This window comes from Pararge aegeria, chromosome 27, assembly GCF_905163445.1.
Source record: "Pararge aegeria chromosome 27, ilParAegt1.1, whole genome shotgun sequence".
Lineage (NCBI taxonomy): Eukaryota > Metazoa > Arthropoda > Insecta > Lepidoptera > Nymphalidae > Pararge > Pararge aegeria.
Window position 1 is genome coordinate 1,345,462 of NC_053206.1, and position 19,145 is coordinate 1,364,606.

At 35.9% G+C, this 19,145-nt stretch overlaps 2 protein-coding genes across 2 annotated transcripts in view; one reads left to right on the forward strand and one right to left on the reverse strand.

Moving 5' to 3' along the window:
• Window positions 1-1,543: 1,543 nt before the first annotated feature.
• LOC120635834 (S-phase kinase-associated protein 2) lies at window positions 1,544-17,807 on the reverse strand. Its single transcript, XM_039907010.1, has 13 exons — window positions 17,648-17,807; window positions 17,414-17,483; window positions 13,639-13,716; window positions 13,103-13,268; window positions 12,133-12,297; window positions 10,715-10,886; window positions 8,741-8,870; window positions 6,926-7,100; window positions 5,925-6,015; window positions 4,204-4,328; window positions 3,038-3,197; window positions 2,371-2,490; window positions 1,544-1,667 (listed from the first exon to the last, which is right to left on the reverse strand). The coding sequence occupies exons 1-13, from the start codon at window positions 17,713-17,715 to the stop codon at window positions 1,601-1,603; spliced, it is 1,587 nt and encodes a 528-aa protein (XP_039762944.1). The 5' UTR covers window positions 17,716-17,807; the 3' UTR covers window positions 1,544-1,600.
• Window positions 17,808-18,766: 959 nt separating this feature from the next.
• The window catches only part of LOC120635673 (BCL2/adenovirus E1B 19 kDa protein-interacting protein 3), a 42,576-nt gene continuing 42,197 nt past the window's right edge, over window positions 18,767-19,145 (forward strand). The window contains exon 1 of the mRNA XM_039906761.1: window positions 18,767-18,965. Coding sequence (XP_039762695.1) covers window positions 18,926-18,965 — 40 coding nt within the window. The 5' untranslated portion in view covers window positions 18,767-18,925. The remainder of the gene's footprint in view (window positions 18,966-19,145) is intronic.

Sequence of the window (19,145 nt, forward strand, 5' to 3'; positions counted from 1 at the left end):
CAATACTTAATGTGTTTGTGTGTGTCACCTGCTTTTCGCGGAGTAGAGCAAATTAAGCTAAACTTTCTTTGTATGTCATGGAATTCCGCAAAGTATGTTATAAGAATGCCCTTCCAGCTTCCATTTTCCCCAGCGCCTACAATATGAGTACCTTCAAATCGAGAGCGAATAGGCATCTTCTAGGCAATCGCGCGCCACCTTAGGCTGCATCATCGCTTACCATCAGGTGTGATTGCAGTCAAGCGCTCGTCTATAAACATAAAAAAAATTAAAAATCGGTTGTCTGTAACGTCGGTTTACGGACGATAGTTGAACGTGACAATGCCACAAGTAAATACTGATGGAATGGTTGCATTTTTCAAAAGAAAATTTTATTTGTTTGATAGATATTTTGTATGGATAGAGAAGTAGGTAAATTGAAATCACAATTTAATTGATCAAGTTACATTTATTTGTACGCTTAAATATAATTATGTCAATTTTTCACCACAATTGACACCACATTCACTGCACTTCTTACTTGACGAAAACATGTTAATGTATGATTGTATAGCAGCTGTCCACGCGGATGCATCGCTCACTCAAGTAGGAGAGAGACAGATGTCGAAAGCGGAGGCCGATTGTGCCTCTTTGTCGCTCGTTCCACGCTCTCGCTTGCACTTCAAGCCTTAAATGGAACGCCTCAAAGCGAGGTAACGCCGCGTGAGTCATGCTATTTCGTGTGTGCAGCTGGCTCCATCGAATTATAAGACCTTGTCACGTCAAAAAAAATCGGTGAAGGAAAACATCGTGAGGAAACCTGCATGCATGCCTGAGAGTTCTACATAATGTTCCCAAAGGCTTATAGAGTCCACCAATCCGCTTTTGGCCAGCGTGGTGGACTACGGCCTGTAGTGGGATTGTAATGGGTCGATATGATGATGATGATACAAAAAATAAGTACGTGTGTAAGATTTATGCACGATTGAAGTAAAACTTTTTTTATTATTTATTGGTGAAAGGGTAAAATGTTCCTGGGACTCTGCCATTTCATTTAATATTCACTATTTCATTTTATATTCTATTTTAAATTCATTAATATCACTTTCACATTTTATAAATATTTTCAATTGTTAAATAGAATAATTGAGAGTAGAAAATTGAAGTTTATATCAGCACATGACAATATAACCTTGTCATTGAATATTAAAGAATGTCGCAATCGTCAGAAAATTTATTGAAAATATATTTGCACAAGTAACAAATAATCAAGTATATTTAGAGTAATTCGAAAAAATTTCCAATTTAAAATATATTTTTTAAAACTTGAATTTTTATTCACTTTGCTATTCACAATTGATCCGTTTGAAAATATCGGAAATAAATAATCCTAATTGATTATGATATTCGACACTAGCTGACATATATTTACGACCAATCCAAATTATTATTCTTAAATAGCGGAAACTACGCAGACGTCTGACGTAAGCGTTACTTCCGTCAGAAAAAAATCGCAAAGAAGTTTTACTTCAAAGAAAAATTCAAAGTTAACAGTATACTTTGATTTATTTATTTTATTTAAAGCTAAAAATAAATTATGTACAATAAATATTAGTTCTTTTCAGTCTCTTGTTCTCAGCCCCCAGATGGAAGTGCGTCGGGTGCCCACAGTTGGGCGGGAGATGGCGCTGAAACAATACACAAGAGTTTACGTCATCAGAGTGCAAAGTGGAAGTTTGAGTTAGAGTTATAGTATCGTACTAATGATTAACAAAAAAAGTTAAACAAATGATCACCACAAAAGTTTTAAAACTAAACAAATCACAAACGTATTCCACAAACTAATCATTTTACCTATCCTATTCATAATATAATTTCTTTTTTATTAAAATTTACCAAATTTTAAAATTTTATAAAGTTGTAGATGGATAATTGTTATTTGATAAACAGAACGAATACATTTTTTACGAAGTAAGTATATAACGTAACGCCTAATCGAAGGAGATTCCTACGCATACATAAACATTTCACCAATCAATTTTCACTAGGTGACTCAATAACTTGTCTATGATTCTTGCCACAAGTTTTCGAATATTTATGGCACCTCGTTAGTCATCATAAACGATTTGTTGAAATTGTTTCTCAAATCAGCTTAATCAATAGGCATCAGGTTTTAAAAAGGGACCCCCCAAGTCGACTGAGCATTTTTTTTTGTGTGGTTTAAAAATAAATAACCTAACCTTGTAACCTAACCCACCAGAGTCGGAGTGCCTCAAGACCCATCCAAAGTTCTCTCTGCTACTGTTATAACGAAACCTTTAGTCAGAAACCTTTAACCTAAAACTTCGTGAGATGAACAAAGTTTAAGCATTAAGAAAAAAATAGGCTCACCTAAACTTGAACTGGTTGATCTGTATCGCAGGTAAGGCTGCTCGCAACGCATTCGTGGACGCTGTGGGCAGCATACCCCACACTTCCAGGTATTGCAGCGCCGTCATGCTGCTCAGTTTGCTGAGGACATTATATATATAAACATAAATGCGGGGAAGGGGGGGTCCCGTTAAGTTCATTGCTGTGCTTCTCTGGTCATTTTAATGTAGGATATGATGGATGGCACGTCGTACGAAAGTATCACTTCTAGCTAAGAAGTACCAGATTAAGAAGTATAGCTGGGAAATAACAGGGAATCATAACTAGCTAAGAAGTACCAGATTATCAAGACTAGTTGAGAATTACCAGGGAATCATAACTGGCTAGGAAAGACCAGATTATGAAGTCTAGTTGAGAATTACCAGGGAATCATAACTGTCTACGTACCGGCATATAAACTGACCAAAAAGTATCACGACTGGCTATGAACACAAATACTTATAATATACAGACAAACAGCCAGACTCTGAAAAACATTAATGTTCATAACACAAACATTTTCCAGTTGTGGTACTCGAACCCACGGCCTTGGACTCGGAATGCAGGGTCGCTGCCCACTGCGCCAATCGGCCGTCAAAGCTCGATACGAAGTACCAGGGTATCATGAGTGGGTAAGAGATTTACTAACGTCAAAGCGTGTGGTGGTAGCAGGTAGCAGCGGCTCAGAGCGAGGTGTTCTAGTCTACTGAGCGATAGAAGCGCCGTCAGCGATGCTACCGCGAGCCGAGAGCAGTCAGACAGGTCCAGTTCAAGAAGGCGTGGACACCGGCCGACCAACGCTGCCACCACTGGAATACAAAACACATAAATAAATAAATAAATAAATAATTTATATACTACGACCACGCACATCTAGCCCCAAAGTAAGCGTAGCTTGTGTTATGGGTACTAAGATGACTGATGAATATTTTTTTATGAATAATGTACATACATACTTATAATATACAGACAAACAGAAATCTGAAAATCATTTTCATCACACAAATATTTTCCAGCAGTGGGAATCGAACCCACGGCCTTGGACTCAGAAAGCAGGGTCGCTGCAAACTGCGCCAATCGGCCGTCCAATAACACATAAATAGTAGTTTGGCGGCCGACTGGCGCAATTTGCAGTTTGCTTTCCGAGTCCAAGGCCGTGGGTTCGATTCCCACAACTGGAAAATGTTTGTGTGACGAGCATGAATGTTTTTCATTGTCCGGGTGTTTATACGTTTCTTTTTTATTTAAAGTATTTATGTACATTATTTATAGAAAATATTCATCAGACATCTTAGTAACCATAACACAAGCTATGCTTACGTTGGGGCTAGATGGCGATGTGTGACCAGTGGCGTGCATATAAGCATAAAGCAGGCAGATGCATAATATTGAAAAATCATGCTAACATAAGATTTATATCAAGAAATTATGGTAGGCAGTGCTTTATGGCTGTATGAAGTGCACGCCACTGATAGACACAGGGCGGCATGTTGCAAGACGTGCTCCTTGCATACCCTGCAAAGTGTTGCACTGTTGGTAGGCAATGGTTTTATGCTTTGTCCAAATTCAAATATGTTTTATTTATGTAGACCTTATCACAGGCACTTATGAAGCGTTCATACATTTAATATGTTACACTAATATTAGTGATAGTGATAACAGCATTCGTTAACTTAAAACTAAAGCTAGGAGGGTTCCAAACGCGCCCTGGTCTGAGTCACCCACAACAAACTTAGCCGGGTTTTTTTTTGTTATCACCATCTCAATTATAACTATTAAAAAAATCATAGAAGGCTTCTAACCCAGGTTACTTACTGTCATCGGTCAACGTTCTAGCGCCGCTCAGGTTTAGCCTCTGCAGTTTCTGTGGTAGCATTTCCACCAGCACATTCAACGTTGCCTCGTTTAGATTGCACCAGGAGATGTTTAGTGATTGGAGCCTGGAGAGAGAGAAAAAAAAAAAAATCAGTACGAGTAAGCCGATGAAGATTGTGGTAATAGCAAGTGGGGGGGTCTCCACGTTATCTAACTAGATGGCGCCACAAAGATCTTGCATCGCGCATACAAAATTCATTTATTTCAAGTAGTTCTAATATAAGCACTATTAGAACGTCAAGTATGTCTGTTCGTAGTGACTCCGACACCGGTCCAGAAGGGAGATTCCACCGAGAAGAAGCCGGCAAGGAACTCAGCATTTGCACTTTTCCAACATCAACTATTTAAATTTTACAATTTTTAGTCGTTTTTCTATCTTGTGAGAGATGAAAGCGGAGCCGGATGCTTCCAAGCAACCTTATCATGAAATAGTCAACAAATAATGACCATATACAACGTTTAAATGAAAACCGAAGAAATACTTCAGAGGCTTTTGAGGTACATTATTTAGTGTTTCCGAGACTTATCTGTGAAACCGAAACGTTAATAGTTTTTGGGTAAGCCGCTGCCATAGTTTTTACTAAAAGAAATTAGACACAGCCCTAACATCACATTATGGAGGGTAGAGGTAAGGAGAGTCATCTTATATGGGAGAAAAGTTGAAAAAGTGTCCAGTTGTATGCGCTAAATAACAGTTCAAAAATCCTCCACAATGGCGCTGGTGGATGCACAGGGTATGGTATGAATGTAGCAATCGTAGATGAATTGAAGTATGCCGAGTTAAACAATTTAATGTCATTATCGACTAAAGTAGTTAATTATTGAGAATTTCAACAACTTACGTTGTACAAAATATTGTGGTAAATATAATCTTACTTCCTTGTATCTCCATACTTCCTTGTTTATTTTTCAAGCCTACTCTAACAATATTTATATTTGGCGCTTCTTTTAAGAGTTACCCTGATGCAAATGTGGCGCCATCCTAATTTAATACATTTTGACGACACTTTTTCATATACACAGATGACTCTCCTTACCTCTACCCTCCATACATCACATGCAATAGTAAAATCATGTGACTGCTGTCACTTTTTTAGGTACGCGTCGCGAAGCGTAGGTACTATGCGCGTGTCGGTCTTTATCTTCAATAGGGTTGTCATAAGTAGACACTTAGAATATTTTGAATTAGTTAGTTAATATGCTTCTTTTGATTTAATATTTTTACGGGGTGATTCCTTATGAAATATACATATCCTTCAACACTTTTTCGTTATTCCGTTACACATTGTATACAACTTCCAAAGACATTGGACATTTGGATATTGATATGGAAGAGCGGAGTCTTTTGATACAGGTGTAGTGCTACTACATGTAAAAGAAAGTACCAAACTTGCAATCTTGTTAAAACAATAAAATTTTTGAAAAATAAACTATTTTATTTTTAATGGGCTTTTACCCATTCAGAAATCATAAATTCCCATCAACCATCTTAGACTGCATCATCACTTACCACTAGGTGAGATTGCAGTCAAGGGCTAACTTGTAGTGAATTTAAAAAAAACCCCCCGCTGGGAATCGAGCTCGGGACAACTGGGGAGTTGTAAGACCACAGCACTCATAACTGCGCTATAGAGTTTTCAAAAGTATGACAAGTAACTTACCCAATACATCCCTCCAGTATAGCAGACAAGCCTTCATCGGTAACATTTTGTGCCATAGTTAGATTCAACGTTTCCAAGTTACTGCAATGGCCTAAAACAGAGTTTAGAGTAAATCAATTATACAAAGTGTAAATAAAATCAGAAATAATACTTCACAGGCTTGAAATGTACATTATTTACTGTCTCTGAGACTTATCTGTGAAACCGAAATAGATTTGAGTAAACAACTGCGATTGTTTGCACTGAAATAAATCAGATACAGCCCTAACATCACATGCAAAAGTAAAATCATGTGACTCCTGTCACTTTATTAGGTACACATCGCGTAGCGTAGGTACTATGCGCGTGTCTGTCTTTTATCTTCAATAGGGTTGTCATAAATAAACACTTAGAATGTTTTGAATTACTTTGTAAGGAAAAATAATAATTATAATAAATAATAACACTATAGGAAACAAAAACTATGCTTTTTTGATACAAAAAAATATCCTTTTTTTATTTAATATATTCACAGGGTGTTTCCTTATGAAATATACTTATGCACCCTTCAACAGTATTTCGTGATACCGTTGCATGTTGTATAAATTAAAAACCCCCGTCTAATAATATAGTGTACGTTATTCTACTAGTCAAGCCCTTTCATTTGATACCCATATCGAGGCAGTTGTGAAAAAAAAGTAATTCGCCTTTTTTTCGTGGCGACCGTCTTGGATTTGAAATTTGACACAGTGTACAGTATTCTACTAGTCACACGCTTTTATTTGACACCCATATTGACGGACTTGTTAAAATATCCGCTGTTTTGTGTCCAACTTTCATCTATTTTTCATAGCTAAGAAAACTTCAGATTAAAACAACTTTCACATAAAAATCAGTTCATCTGCCGCAGGCAGACAGACACAACAACGCACACACAGACACGTCAAACTTATAACACAAGGTAGTTTTTGTATCGGGGGTTGAAAAGGGTACAAAAGCATTCGCGTTAAATGATAACTCACCAATAAGTTCATGAGTGGCTTGGCTCAGGCTCACGCTCTCGAGGCTCAGCTTCCTGAGTCCTGAGCATCGGGTGAGCAATTGCTCTAGTGTCCGATGGTCTATTGAGCACATGCTCAGGTCTAGGTATTGTATGCGTGATTGTATTGGGGTAGAAGTTGGGTGCCATTCTCCTATCTAGAATTAAATAAACAAATTGTTAGTACCACTTTACGTAGTTAGAAATTGGGAAGTTCTACCCTCGTGCCTGGGAGAGCATGTCTAGCTGTTGATTTTTATATTCAGTGTTTAAGCCCACCTACCTATATTAGAGCAGCGTTGTGGGTCTAAAATCCTCTCTATAATTAGGACTGTTCCCAGCGTTAGAAGGTCCATAGGCATGATGATCGGTTATGAAACTGTCATCTCACAGATTTGTCTGTTGATCGCGAATTATATAGCATATTGAATTTTATTATATTATAAGTAAGTCTTGTTTTTTAAACTATAGTATTTATTTACATTATTTATTTAATTATTAGTAATTATTTATATTAAGTATTTATGAGTCATCTTAGTAACCATAACAATAAGCTACGCTTACTTTGGGGCTAAATGCCGATTTGTGTATTTTCGTAGTATATTTATTTATTAAACTCATATTAAATTTAAATTTGAATTTATTCAGCACAATACATAATGTCACAAAAAATTATTAAAATTTAAAAGAAAATGTGAGTGCAATAATTTGAATGTTAGAAGCAAAAATAAACTTGCAGTGCAGTACACTAGACTACACAAAATAAACAATTGATTTAAAGGAAATTGTATACAATTTTACAATAAATTACCGGTTGATATCTTGGGGATGTCACTAAAAAAGTTCAAAGTTTGTATTAAGCGAAAGCTTATAGAAAAGTCCTATTATACTATAAAGGATTACGTAAACGATAAAAAAGCTTGGGTGTGAACAATTACTCTAACCAGGTTGCTTCTTAAATATTTTCTAATGACAAGGTGAGATGGTGATAGCAAAAATAACACCCGGCTAAGTTTGTTGTGAGCTTTAGTTTTAAGTTAACGATTATAGTTTTCGCCATCACTACTCACTGCTATGTACACATTTTGTATATAATCAACGCATCAAAAGTACCATCTATGTGCCTAATTGAATAAAGAAATATTTGACTTTGACTTCATATATAATACAATATTTAAAATAAATTGAATTTTATAATGTAACGTATGTAAACCAAGTTTGGGACGCAGCCATTTTATAAAATTGAATAATTCTATGTATTTCAAAAACCTAATTAAGACATCTTAAATAGGGAATCCGATTTTATTGGGGATGTTAAAAATCAACATAATTTCCTTATTATAATCTTCAATTCCATTTCAAATTCATTTATTTGCTTAAAACATGACAAAATATTATACATGTTTAGTCGCAGTCTGCGACATGCAAATCTTAAAGTATCTACGTATATTATTCAGAAAGCAGGGTCGCTGCCCACAGCGCCCCAATTGTCCGCCAATGGCAGATCTAAATAATGTATTAAAAAAATGTTTGTTACCTCTGAACTTGCGAATCTGACGATGACAATCGAACGGCCTTGGGACTCAGAAAACAGGGTCGCTGCTAACAGCGCTAATTGCCCGCCGAAGGCAGATAGAAATAATGTATTTAAAAAAAATGATTGTTACCTCTGAACTAGCGAATCTGACGATGACAATCGAACGGCCTTGGGACTCAGAAAACAGGGTCGCTGCTAACAGCGCTAATTGCCCGCCGATGGCAGATAGAAATAATGTATTTAAAAAAAAATGTTTGTTACCTCTGAACTAGCGAATCTGACGATGACAGGTTTCCTATTCAGTATCCTCCCCAAGGCATCCTTGGACAGTGTCTTGTTACCCAGGTCTAAACGTTGCCATAGCGTTTCGGTGCACGCGATTCTGTACCAGCTGTAAGAAAGAAATTTTGTTACAATGTATAGCACGGGCGGGAGACAAAAATTATACCCCCTGACAGGGGATATAATTAACGTGCCCACCTGCTAAATCACTGGAACATGGAATAGAAGAAGTTTACCCCCGTTTATTAATAAATAAATATATTACTACAATACACACGTCGCCATCTAGCCCCAAAGTAATCGAAACTTATGTTATGGGTACTAAGAAGACTGACGAAAATTTTTTTTATGAATAATTAACATAAATACTTATAATATATAGATAAACACCCAGACACTGAAAAACTTTCATGCTCATAACACAAAAAATTTCCAGTTGTGGGAGTAGAACCCACGGCCTTGGACTCAGAAAGCAGGATCGCTAATTGCGCCAACCGGCCGTCAAATACACACAAATTATTTGGATATTATTTCCACTCGTGTGCCAGTGCTCTGAGAGTTGATAAAGCTGTGGGAGAAGATAAATTTATACCCTTTCCCCGGAGAGATAATTGTCTCCTGCCCATACTAGCCGTGCTGCACTACACAGCGTTCAATAAAAATACCAAAAAGCTTTCGTCCTTAAGTTGTTTGCATTAAAACTAACAACTTTTGTTCTACAACTTTTCAAAATTCTGTATTAATTTAATTCATAAAAAAAAACATGTTATATCACTTACGTGATATTACACTGTGGAACCAAACATTTGGTTGTGATTGGACAGCGTCGCGTAGTCGGGTCAGTGACCGCGCCGCGGTCGCGGTTCGCGCACTGTTGCCGAAGTTACATTACAGAGTAGTAACAAGTAGAGTATCTTTGTACAATATTGAATACAAAAGACTTATTCGCCGCGGACAGCAACGCCGATCATAGCTAGTATTTTATACAGGGTGAAATGAAAAATACCAGAAAGCTCTCGGCTTGTAGTTGTTTACATAAAAACTAACAACTTTTGTTCTAAAACTTTTATTAACTCGATAGTTTGTGAAATATTAAATATTTTATATAGATACTCTACATGTTCCTACTCTGTAATGTAACATCGACAACCGCACGCGAACCTCAACTAGATCGTGCGGTCACTGACCCGACTACGCGACGTTGTCGAATCACATGTATTTGGTTTCACAGTGTAATGTCACTTTACAGAAATCACATGATTTATTCATTTCTTTTGTATGAAATAAATTAATACAATGAAAATTAAGCTTAATTTACTATACTACGCGAAAAATAGGTTTCTTCTTGGGATTAAAAGCAGGAGATGTTGACAATTATTCATTGTAAAGACAACATCTCCTGAGGATGCTCCGGTTTCGGAGCGAAACGTTCGTAGAGGGTACATCGCCGAAGATCTGTTTGGTGTGGAGTATAACTGAAGAAATTATAAATTACACCATACAGATTCTCCTACTTTTCGTGGAGAATAGCAAATTAAGCTTAATTTATTTCACACAAAATTAATGAATCATGTTATTCATAATATATGATGGAATTGCGAAAAGTTACGCCTGCCTCTATGCAATAAAAAATAATAATGAATTTTGGATAGTCGTTAAACAAAAGTTGTTTCTTTTAATACAAACAATTATAGGCCGAGAGTTTTTTGGAATATTTTATATAACCCTGTATATATTTAGTGTGCGTCTGTACGGGAGCTATGGTGATACGCTCGGCCGTAAAAATACGAAGATCTTCCTCCGAGCGGGTGATCGTTCTCGGGGGCCGAGGTCCGAACATTCATCTTTGGACGTTGTATATACAGTAAATTTTTGCGAACACTTCACGAGCGCGATGCAGGATTTCTGTGGCGCCATCTAGTTCGGTAATGTGGAGATAAATATGTCTCTCACCGTTTGCACACGAGCATGCAGTGCGCGAGAGTGCGTTTAGGTAGCCATCGCATGACTCCCAAGATGACCTCGTCGGACAGAAGCGAGAACGTGTCGGCGCCTTCGGTAGTGACGTCATCCTGACTCGCCGACGAATGTGACGATTGCACTCTCACGTCATCTATGCTGTGACCTGGAATGGAATTTATTTTCTTATAGTAGACTAGCTATTTTTTTTTATTTTGAGGGTACTCATATTGTAGGCACTGTGGAAAATGGTAGCTGGAAGGGCATTCCATATTAATTTTTATTTATTAATTTATTATGTTATGTCTGGGTGTTTATCTGTATATTTTAAGTATTTACGCTTACTTTGGGGCTTAATGACGATGTGTGTGCATTGTCGTAGTATATTGTCGTAGTATATTTATAAGCTTTTCAAGGGAAACAAACAGTACTATTACACATAAAAATAATGAAGTTTCCAGAACTTAGTTATACATACACGATAACGTTAACCACAATTGCTTACGAATAAGCGAAAATTATACAACAAAATTAAATTAAAACAAAAAAAAAAGCTGTATGTGTTTGTGTGTCACTACAATCAGACAGACTTGACGTTTTAAAAGTGCTTATATTAGGCCTACTTGATATAAATGAATTTGGAATTTTTGTTTTTTGAATTATATATGCCTGTGTTTATGAATTAAATGTGTAACTTAAATAATTCCTCGGTATCTTCTGATTTTAAATGGTTTAGCCAAATAGTTATTGAATGCGCGCGACATTTAAAACATCCAGTGGGAACCGTCGGGTTTTCTTGATGTCAAAACTCACGTCGATTGATGGCGTAAAGGAGGGCCAAACAAACAAACACAAATTTCGCGTTTATAACATTATACATACGGTGGAAACAGTTTGTTTTATTCGGATAACAAGTAGCCATGTTACTCTCCGTCCTTTCATCTAACTCTATGCTAAAAAATCAATCAAGAATCGCTTCTTGTTTATAAATAAATAAATAAAAAAAATATACTACGACAACACACACAACGCCATCTAGCCCCAAAGTAAGCGTAGCTTGAGTTATGGGTACTGAGACGACTGATGAATATTTTTATGAATAATATACATTAATACTTGGAATATACATATAAACACCCAGACACTGACAAACATTCATGCTCATCACACAAACATTTTCCAGTTGTGGGAATCGAACCCACGGCCCTGGGCTCAGAAAGCAGGGTTGCTGCAAACTGCGCCAATCGGCCGTCAAAATCTAGTTTATCTCTAACCTACTTTTTTCTTGAAGCTTAGGACCAAATTCTGAAGTCCACGCAGACGAAGTCGCGGGTAGAAGCTAGTATTTATATATTTTGAATATATTATAAATATATTTTTGTTCCATTTTTTAAATAATATCATATACTCACGCGAAAAACTGTTCTCGTTACTCCGCTTCTTCCCACTGGAGAAGCTGGCATTGAACCCTTTAAAGTCAGCGCTCACCGACTGAGCCAGAGGGGTCTCTTCGTCTATTAAATAAGCGTTGCTGAGACTCGTCTCCAATATTTGGTCGGATGGCTGCAGCGGTTTCACTGAGAATAAAAAAAAAGTCAGTTCAAACTCTTTATAGAATAAAACATATGCAGAAACTGAAAAGTTGCTTGAAGTTTTATCTTAGTTCGGTAATATTCACACACACACACACACGCACACATGCCTGCCATAGCCTAGCCTAGCAAGTTAGCTGAACACTTTCAACTGTCAAAGTCACACAAACATGCATACTTGACGTTTCAAAAGTGCTTATAAAGTAGGCCTACTTGAAATAAATGAATTTGAATTTGAATTTGAAAGTATTTAAATATGTAAGTGTTGTTATTATATACATTAGTTTATTTTTATATTTATTTATTAATTATATTATTTACTTTTTATATATTTGTGTACACTAGTTTATGTATAAGCATGTAGTTATTCGCATGTATGTATTTTAATATTTGTACCACCAGCAGTCTATTCTCCTCTTCTTTTTTTTCCTAATTCAAAGGTTGCCTGGCAGAGATCGCTACTAAGCGATAAGGCCGCCCTTTGTATCCTACTTTTTAAGTTTATTTTTGTTGTGTCCATTGTTTTTTTTTTTCTTATTTGCGGTGTACAAATAAAGTGTATAAATAAAAATAAACTTTATTTGACTAGATAGTGATTTAAAATAAAACTTTTAATGTATTAAATACCTTTTTTCTACGCGTGTATAAAAGTACACACGTTTTTTTTTCTGAAATAAGTCTTTGAAAGTCTATCACAGATTAATCTTTTTTTTAATTTATGTACTGTTCTTCTTTCAAAATTATCAGGAATAGGTTTGCTTTTAAATTATGTTTGTGTGTGTCTACTCACGTTTCTCAGAGCTCCTGGGGCTTTTAACCCTCGACGGCCCGGGGCTGGGGCTCAGCTTGCCCCGTGGGGACTTGGGGCTGAACTTGCTCCTCGGGGACATTATTATACTATTGATGTTGGGGTTTACATTCTCTATGTCCCGTTTACGCTTCAGATTTGGCTTGTGCTGTGGACAAAGAATATCTATTACTAGCGGTAGCGTGCATTACTTACATGCAATTTCAAATTCAAAAACTATTACACGATATTAGAGATATTAGACGGCCTACTGGCGCAGTGGGCAGCGACCCTGCTTTCTGAGTCCAAGGCCGTGGGTTCGATTCCCACAACTGGAAAATGTTTGTGTGATGAGCATAAGTGTCAGGGTCTGGGTGTTTATATGTATTTTCTAAGTATTTATGTATATCTAATTCATAAAAATATTCATCAGTTATCTTAGTACCCATAACACAAGCTACGCTTACTTTGGGTCTAGGTGGCGATGTGTGTATTGTCGTAGTATATTTATTTATTAATTATATTTATACAATACTTACATTATTAGCAGCCGCTGCATCGCAATTACTGTCCCCGTCGTCGGGGTCCAAGAGGCTGACCCCCATTTCTTGAAATACCTTGAAAAGTTTTCACCATTTATTATTATACATATACAACGTGTAACCGAATTACGAAATACTGTTGAAAGATGCATAAGTATCTTTCATAAGGAATCCCTGTAAAAATATCAAATCGGAAGACGCATATTCATTCTTTTTTTTAATTAGCTTTAAGCAAAGTATAAGTCAAAGTCAAAGTCAAAAATATCTTTATTCAAGTAGGCCCACAGGTGGCACTTTTGATGCGTACATAAGAATTACACGGTAGTGAGATGATGGCGATAACCACATTCGTAAACTTAAAACTAAAGCTACGAGGGTTCCAAACGCGTCCTGGTCTAAAAAGAAGCCCACAACAAACTTAGCCGGGTGTTTTTTTTTTTTTTGGTATCACCATCTCACAATGTCATTTTAAATTATTAGAAGAGCAACCTGGTTAGAGCAATAATTTACACCCAAGCTTTTTTATAATAATTTAATCTTTTTTTTTTTTCTCTCCTTCCTACACTGTATACACTTTCATCTTGTTTGTGTAGTTGTAAGCTAGTTTAACGCTATTTATTGCATGCGGTGTTTAAAGTAGATTTACATTTTGTCTTCATACAGTATAAGCTAGTTTAAATTGTTTTTTTGGACATTCCGAAAAAGCTGTTGGTAAACCAAAAAAAAAAATATATATATAAAAAAAATCTTCCATACAAACTAATTCATAACATTCTAAGTGTTTACTGATGACAACCCTATTGAAGATAAAAGACCGACACGCGCATAGTACCCACGCTACGCGACGCGGACCTTATAAAGTGACAAGAGCCATTTGATTTTAATTTTGCATTTAATGTTAGGGCTGTATTGGATTTCTTTCAGTAAAAAATATAAATGAATATACTACGACAATACACACATCGTCATTAAGCCCCAAAGTAAGCGTAGCTTGTGTTATGGGTACTAAGATGACTGCTGAATAATTTTAAGAATAATATACATAAATACTTATAAAATATAGATAAACGTCCAGACACTGAAAAACATTCATGTTCATCACAGAAACATTTTCCAGTTGTGGGAATCGAACCCTCGGCCTTGGACTCAGAAGCAGGGTCGCTGTCCACTGCGCCCATCGGCTGTCAAAATGATCTAAAGTTTTACCGTTAACTGCAGAAAATGGGAAAAGTTTGTGAGCTAGCAACATATTTATACATACTTATATATTTTTTTTATTTGTGTATATTTTGTTTATGTGTTCGTATGTATTTATTTGAATGTAGGTTTATAATGATTTTACACCACCTATTTGTTCTCGCTCTTGTTGTCCTAATCCTAAGGTTGCCTGGCAGAGATCGCTTTTAAGCAATAAGGCCGCCTTTTTTGTTTTTCAGCTTTGTGTTTCTCTCTATTCGTCCTTTATCTTCCTAACTGTGTTGTGGTGTACAAATAAAGAGTCAAAATAAATTTTATCGAAACTTAAAAGGAAAAAAAAACGTCGATTTTGAAACATCGAAAATCTTCATTGGTGCTATTGGTTTTAGCGTGACGATAAACCAATCATTCATCGATAAATGGGCTATCAAACACTGAAATAATTTTTCTAATCGGACCAGTAGTTCCTGAGAATGTCGCGTTCAAGTAAACAAACTAACACACTCTTTAGTTTTATATATTAGTTTAAGATACAAGACAAAATATTTAGATCTTTACTTCATTTGACATACTTTGTAAACCGATGATGCAGTTTAAATTAGATAATATTAGGTATTAAAGAAATGTTTTTTGCAGTCGGTGCTTCGTTCTACATTTAAAGCTGACAAAGTATAACATCTTACCTACTTACAATTCCAATATAATAACTTTTTTTGTTTCTGAGGTATCCCAAAACCCCAAAGGTATCCTAAAGGTTCGGCTCAACCACAAAGGTATCCTAGTGAAGTATTCCTTCTGTACCACTTAGGATCAGTGTTGATGGCCTCCTCTGTGGACAGAGTTCGATTTTGGGCACGCACCTCTAACTTTTCGGAGTTATGTGCGTTTTAAGCTATTAAATATCACTTGCTTGTACTGTGAAGACTATTTTATACAATACTTACATTATTAACAAATGCCAATATTATAAAAGCGAGCGTTTGTTTGTTAGGTACGTAAGTTCGGCTAAACCCCAAAAGTATCCTAAGTACTCTTTCTGTACCACTTAGGATTAGTGTTCATAGCCTCTTCTTTGGACAGAGTTCGATTTCCGGCACGCAACTCAAACTTTTCGGAGTTATGTGCGATTCAAGCCGTTAATTATCACTTGAAATTGTGGACTATTTTTTACAAAACTATGTTATTAACAGATGCCAATATTATAAATGGGAGAGTGTGTTTGTTTGTGAGGTACGTAAGTTCTAAACCCCAAAAATATCCTAGGGAAGCACGCTTCCTACTTACAAAATTATAGATTCTTTCCCAAGAAAAAAATGAAGCAAGTCTTATGAGTTTTTTGGAGCAAATTCAAAGTCAAAATAATGAATTACATTTAGGCCAAGTTTATAAGCACTTTCGAAGCATTGAGTTGTTTGGTTTTTGTTACTCTACCACCAGTTCGGAAGGCAGATTCCGTCAAAAAGAGCCGGCAAGAAACTCAGCAGATTGCTCTTTATCAACAATTTATAGTTTACTCGTTTTTTGCGGTAATGGCCCATTAGGCACGAGTTTGACTTCACTTCCAGTGGGCCTAGTTTGAATCCTAGCTTACACCAAAAGTTTGGTGTAAGCTAGGATTCAACTAACTAGTAAGTTATGTGCATTTTAAGTAATTAAAATATCACTTGCTTCAACGGTGAAGGAAAACATCTTGGGTAAACCAGCACGCCTAAGAGTTCTACATAACATCCTCAAAGGTGTGTGTCCATCAATACCAATACGCACTGGGCCAAAAAGTCCACCAATACGCACTGGGCCAGCGTGGTGGAATACAGCCTTTACCCCTTCTCTTTATGGGAGGAGACCCCTGCCCTGTAAGGGCCCGTAATGAGTTGATATGATGATGATGAATCTTTCTTCGGTTATCTGTAGTTTTGTCGTTAAGGAATTCATCAATCATGTAGTAACCACAATTGATCTGAACCCAGGACATTGCTATATATGCTAATTCATAAGCAGATGACCAGATGTAACTTTAAATAAACTTAGTTCTAACGTATATTAGTTAAACCAAATACCATCATGAGCACAAACATCAAACTATATTAATATTTAATTTGTAATTCTTATCACATCCCTTATGTCCCTAAAATAAAGAATTTAATTTTGTAACAAGAGTTTGAACAATATTAAAATAATATTGCTACAAGAGATCGTAGGGCGCCCCCAGATGCAAAAACCGATAACTTTAACAGCATGTAATACTGTTTCACTAAACAACTAAGTAATATACTAACTAATGCCGTAGCAACTGTAGAAAACTAGAAACCTCGTAACTGTACTTAGTAACTATTACCATTCGATACCAATATAATAAATTAAACTAAAAAAATATACCTATTCGTTAGTATCTCTCAGAGTAACGTTTTGTCTCAAATTTAAAGCGATTTAAACCTTTAGCGAAATACGAATGGATTAATAACTATTAAAGACTGAACTTGATTTACAGTGTTATATAACGGTAAATTCGTTGATTCTAACCCAAAACAGGTGAAGTGTGGTGATTAAAAGAGCGGGAAGAGTCCACGTAACTCACCTCTGTATCAGTCCTTCTGTCCATTAAACTCCAACTTTTGCGTGCTGAGTTTTCCAAGCGCATCCTTTTTCTACAATTAACACAAATAATTCACTTTTATCACAATTTAAAGGTAAAATCATTAATATCACGCATTTACCGCCTTTGACTTTGGCGCCAAGCAATCAGCTGTCACTGATCTCAAAGACACGGGCGGCGATAACATAAAATTTAGCTGTAAAACACTATATTTACCGTGGACTTTCTATAATATCCCGGGCAGGAGAAGACTGGTTGTCATCCTCAGTATTTTTTGCATTCATTTTATTGATTAATATTTACGAATTTGTGTTACAATAGACTCAAGAACGTCATCACTAATTCGGCAATTTAATAAAAAAAGAGTAAAAAAAAGAGAGTATTGGGCGACCAATAAATAGTAGAACATAATTGATGTTGCCATATTTCTAATCTTTTAATTTACATTTGATTTAATACATATCGACCTGTTCTATCTCGTTTTTAATATATATTAAAGTCACAATGACTTTCAAAATTTCAAAATATGGTGTCATTATTTACCATTTTTGCCAGATACGCTTACTTGATCTAAAAAATTCGCATGACATTGATATAAAACAATGGCCTTTCACGGTGGATACAATATGATACTCCTTTGTAATATTAGACTCTTTCGATAGAACTTCATAGAAGTTTCTTTATTTCAGATGGACACAGAAAATATTATTACCTCAAGAATTTGCTAACACCACAACAAAAGTAAAAGTTACATTGTGTAAGTTCTTTCATGTTGTTTTACAGGGGCCATTTGTGGGTTAATATGCAGAGATTTTTGAACGCTCTTCAAATTCAATATGACAACATCTGCAAGATAATGTTAGGACTTGGGATTCGTTACTGTTGTGCGATGAGTATGTTTGCGGAGAACTAAATTATTGATGGCTTCTGCAGAATCTTACTGAACATAATATTGCCTATGAATGTAGAGTCGAGAGTAGTTCGAACATTATTCTGAAGGTCCTAGCTGTGGGATAGAACAGTGAATTCGAAGTACTATTTCTTGTACAGCTTTAGAAAAATAATTGGGCTAGCTGCCGGGATGAACAAAGAATTTCTACAGGTATATTCTATGCAAAAACTATATTAGAGCGACGAAAATTGTACCACCATATTTCAACTCATTACATTACAGCTGATATTGTCTATGAAAAATCTGTTAAATTTGTATACGGCAACATAAGTTTTTGTTTACATATTGTTAACCAATTAGAGCACGATATTAACGCGTTCCATTCTCCGATTGGCTGGAGAAATAATCGACATACAATACGTGCACCTTTTCTGTCAACAACCCCAAATCAAAACAGAAAACAAAGAACTTCTCGCGTAAACGCTCGCCGCGCATATTTTTGTTGTAAAAACAACGCAAAATATCCTTTTAAACTTTATTTTTCAAGTGTAATTAACAATAAAATAACTTTTCGCATCAGTGTTGTGAAGAATAAAGCGAGAATGGCTGCTCGAAAGCTGAATACGATTGAAGATCTAAGTGGTAAGCTTTTTTATAAATAAACAATGGATGGCTCATACTGCATACATAGGAGTAGGACTTTATATTGAAACAAGAGTTTCTTGATTTGAATCATGAATGATTAATTGTTATATTTGTATTTTCCAATCTATTTTAAATGCGATGTTTTGTTACAAACATTTCCTTAGTAGAATTGCGCAG

Excerpts from the sequence above, each read along its gene's own strand:
- LOC120635834 (XM_039907010.1), bottom strand. The coding sequence starts at position 17,715 with ATGAATGCAAAAAATACTGAGGATGACAACCAGTCTTCTCCTGCCCGG. Across the intron at positions 8,871-10,714 it reads TGCATGCTCGTGTGCAAACG|CTGGTACAGAATCGCGTGCA; the intron begins GTGAGAGACATA and ends TCTTTCTTACAG. Across the intron at positions 1,668-2,370 it reads ATCAACCAGTTCAAGTTTAG|CGCCATCTCCCGCCCAACTG; the intron begins GTGAGCCTATTT and ends GTATTGTTTCAG.